The sequence below is a fragment of the Setaria italica genome, chromosome VII (assembly GCF_000263155.2).
Source record: "Setaria italica strain Yugu1 chromosome VII, Setaria_italica_v2.0, whole genome shotgun sequence".
NCBI lineage: Eukaryota > Viridiplantae > Streptophyta > Magnoliopsida > Poales > Poaceae > Setaria > Setaria italica.
Genome location: NC_028456.1, coordinates 35002322 through 35005996, shown reverse-complemented (window position 1 = coordinate 35005996; position 3675 = coordinate 35002322). Strand labels below are relative to the sequence as shown.

The 3675-nt window shown below is 56.2% G+C and overlaps 1 protein-coding gene across 1 annotated transcript; it reads right to left on the bottom strand.

The window, feature by feature from the left end:
• Positions 1-358: 358 nt before the first annotated feature.
• LOC101753339 (BTB/POZ domain and ankyrin repeat-containing protein NH5.2) lies at positions 359-3137 on the bottom strand. Its single transcript, XM_004977443.3, has 2 exons — positions 2469-3137; positions 359-1602 (listed from the first exon to the last, which is right to left on the bottom strand). The coding sequence occupies exons 1-2, from the start codon at positions 2940-2942 to the stop codon at positions 649-651; spliced, it is 1428 nt and encodes a 475-aa protein (XP_004977500.1). The 5' UTR covers positions 2943-3137; the 3' UTR covers positions 359-648.
• Between the last annotated feature and the right edge of the window lie 538 nt (positions 3138-3675).

The window sequence follows — 3675 nt, the reverse complement described above, 5'->3', positions numbered from 1 at the left end:
GGGGACACTTCAGTTAAACAGGAGAAGTTTATGAGCAACTCCTCCATGGGGAACAATTGGTAGATATCAAAATAGTTGTATAGAATAAATATTTGTGGACAAATTAGCTACATAACAGGAGAAATGTATGTGCAATTCCTGTACCATTCAATGAAACCATGCTTAGATTCGTCTTGTCGATCGAGTGGCAAAAAGAAAAAAAATGTCAGTCTCTCCCCAACCAATATAAATGATTCACATGAGGTTGCACCCCGCTTTCCTACCGTCCAAAGGCTTCTACAGTCTCCAAAAGCTGCACTGCATAAAGACATGTAAAAACACCAGCAGCTAAATCCTCATCCATGCTGTACACTACTACTGAAGCAAGCTCTGGACTGGATTGAAATGAAGCTCCATTACAAGATTATTCATCACAGTAGTGGAGAATGAATTTGAACAAAGCAACAGTTGCTGCTCAATGGATCAATCATGCCAAGATCGAACAATCCACATCAAATACCATGAGATTCTTGCTCATATCTCCTAGTTAAACAGTAGCAAGCTACCTACACCATCTCAAATAAAAATGCGCACAAAAGATCCAACAGAGCTCGAGAAAGATCCATGGATGGATATATAAAAAAGACAATGCTAGATAAAGATTACTTCTTATGGGAAGCCATTGGGGAAGTACAAGTTGGAAGGGCTCCCCCGGCCGCCGCTATTCCCTTTCCTCGCCTCGCCGGCGACCGCCGCTTCCATCTCCTGGCCCTGGTACATGAGCGTGGAGTTCATTGTCAGGCTCACCAAGCTGTCGTCGGCGTCGCTCCTCGGGAAGTTGCCGCCGTCGCTTCCCCCGGCCTCGCCGCCGGCGCCGGGTGCGCCGCCCTCGTCGCGCGTGGTCACCATGACCGCGGACTGCACGAGCTCGAGGCAGAGCCTGAGCTTGTTGGGCTCGATGTGAGTGAGCCCCGGTACGGCGCCCTTGAAGAGGAACTCGGAGGTGAGGCCGCGGAGCACGTCGAGCGGGGTGACGCCGTCGAGCGTCCTGGCGTTGGGGTCGGCATGGTGGTCGAGGAGGACGGAGACCATGTCAGGGGAGACCATCTCCGCCGCCAGGTGCAGCGCCGTCTTCCCCGTCGGCCCGGCGCGGGAGTTGACGTCCGCCGCGCCGAGCTCGAGCAGCGCCTTGACGACATCGCGGTTGCAGTGCTGGACGGCATAGTGGACGGCGAGGGCGTCGTCGAGGTCGAGGCCCTCGCCCATGACCATCAGCTTGACGAGCTCGATGTCGGCGGCGTCGAGGGCGCGCCGCATGCGGCGGATCTTGTGGTCGCGGTCGGCGGCGGAGGACGGCGCGTTGATGGGGAGGTAGTGGTGGGTGAGGAACGGCGAGCGCGGCGCGTTGGCGGCGGCGACCGGGGACTTGGCGCGGATCTCCTCAATCTTGGCGACCACATCGATGGGGAGGTGCTTGGCGAGGAGGTCGGCGGAGAGGCCGGAGCGCGCCACCAGGTGGGAGCAGGTGGCCCAGAGCTCCTGCATCTCGAACTTGCGCGACGCCATGAGCACCTTCATGACGTCGTCCACGGACGCCTCCTTCACCATGCTCTCCAGCTGCTTCTGCAATGCGCCAAAACTAATCACGGTTAGTACCAGATTCGATAATAATCAGACAGAATTTGCAGGCGATTAGCAGCATAAAATGAAGTGCCTAATGGATCAATCAGAATGTATGTACTGCATATATAGTTCTCATTGCAGCAATATGTGTGCAGCATGGAGCTTGACTGTACTTGCATCGGCATGGCAGTTGTACAGCAAGGTGTTTCGGAAATGATGCACGGCGTCGAGCTGTTGGAAGAAGCTGGATCGATCTCCGAGAAACCCTAACTATGCAAATTGCATTGCGATGAAATGCAGCGCGTGCAATGGGATGTGATGTGAGGAAGGGACAGCAGACATAAACAAGGGCGTGACAAGACCCTTCCTAGTAAAGATGAGTCAGAGGCCTCCATCCATGACAAGTGATGACAGGTGCAGTGCAGACGCGAAGCGGCAGAAAAGCAAGCGAGACTGTGAGAGACTAGAGACGACTCAGTCCTCTCCTGCAGCCCCTGCCAGGAGCCCAGGACACTCCCCCCTCTCAGATTCCACGCACGACGCGATAAAAAATCGATAAAATAATGCGAGAAGAGAAGAGAGAGCTCGATCGAGCACTGAAGCGAAAGGGATTCTGCCGATGATACTGGCGCAGGTTCAGAGGGCACAGTAGGCAATGAAGCGGAAAGGCAAAGTGGCAACCTAGGGATCTAGTCGAGCATGCATGCAGGGGCGATTCTCTGGCTCCATCTTGAATGAATTGATGCCGCACGAAAAGATGCTCCAGCTTCAATCAATCATGGCGGGCAGGGCTAAGCGAACGACGCTTAATCGATGGCGCCGAGGTGTGGATCGATTAGCTGCAGATCCCGAGACGAAATCCCCACCTGTACCAGGAGCGCGAGCTGCTCGACGCCGAAGGAGCGCGCGGCGGCGAGGGTGTCGAGGGCGAGGTCGACGGCGGCGCCGCATCGGGTGTGCCAGCATCCCCTGGCGCCGCACCCGGGGAGCGGCCCGCTCTTGGGCGCCGCGACGGACGCCTGGCCGCTGTAGAGGAACTGCAGCACGAGGACGAGCACCTCGTAGCGGATGGAGCTGACGGGGATGACGAGCTCCGGCGCGGCCCCCGCGGCGCGGGCGCCGGGGGAGCCGAGTGCCGGAGGCGGCGGCGGCGGCTGGTGGTTGGGGTCGAGGCCGCAGAAGAGCTTGCGGAAGAAGAGGCTGCGGGCGGCGAGGACGCAGCGGTGGGCGTGGACGAGGCGGCCCTCGACGCTGAAGGCGACGTCGCTGAAGGCCTGCCCGTTGATGAGCAGGTTGAGGTAGTCGAGCGAGAGGGACTTGAGCGAATCCTCCGAGCTCATGATCTCATGTGCAGGCCCTTGGCTGCTGGGAGGGAGGTAAAGGCGAGCCGCCGGCCCGGCTTTCTGGAGAGATAAGGCGCGGATTTTGGAGAGATTTGGGAGGGGAAAGCGAGCAGGATGGCAAGAAAGGAGGCCGGGCAACTGTGGAGGGAGGAAGACGATGGAAAAGCTAGCTAGGGTGAAAGCAGGGAGGGGAGGGTGGAGGCATGCGCTCACTGCTATCAGCCTCGGTCCCCTTCGCGCTACAGGGAGGAACGCTGTGGCGTTGAGGTTCGTGGGTGGGGACGCCGCTCTACAGTCTTTGTCTACAGTGCCATTGATGTGTGCACTCTGCGCGCACAATGACACAGGCAATGGTGGCGAGGGATCGGAGGGGGGCAAGGCGGCAGCCATTGACCCAGCTGCGCGCCAATGAGACAAGCTCGCGTGGTGCCGGTGTAAGTGTGTTACTGCGGCTGCCGTTGGGTTATTATCTTTATGTAAAGTCAGTTCGAGTTAAAGTTGAGCTTGTGATTGGTCCAGATCTTATTAGACATGGCTAGACTGGATCAACCTCGGTCAAAAGGTTGGAGACGCAAGTAGAAATGCTGTGTTTGATCATGGACATTGAAAAAAATCATATGGACCATCGAACCAAGAATATATTGTCTACAATATGCAGTGTTAATAAATGGAAACATACATGCACATATTGTGTATTGAAGTCTGAAGATAATTTCTGAATATTGCTACT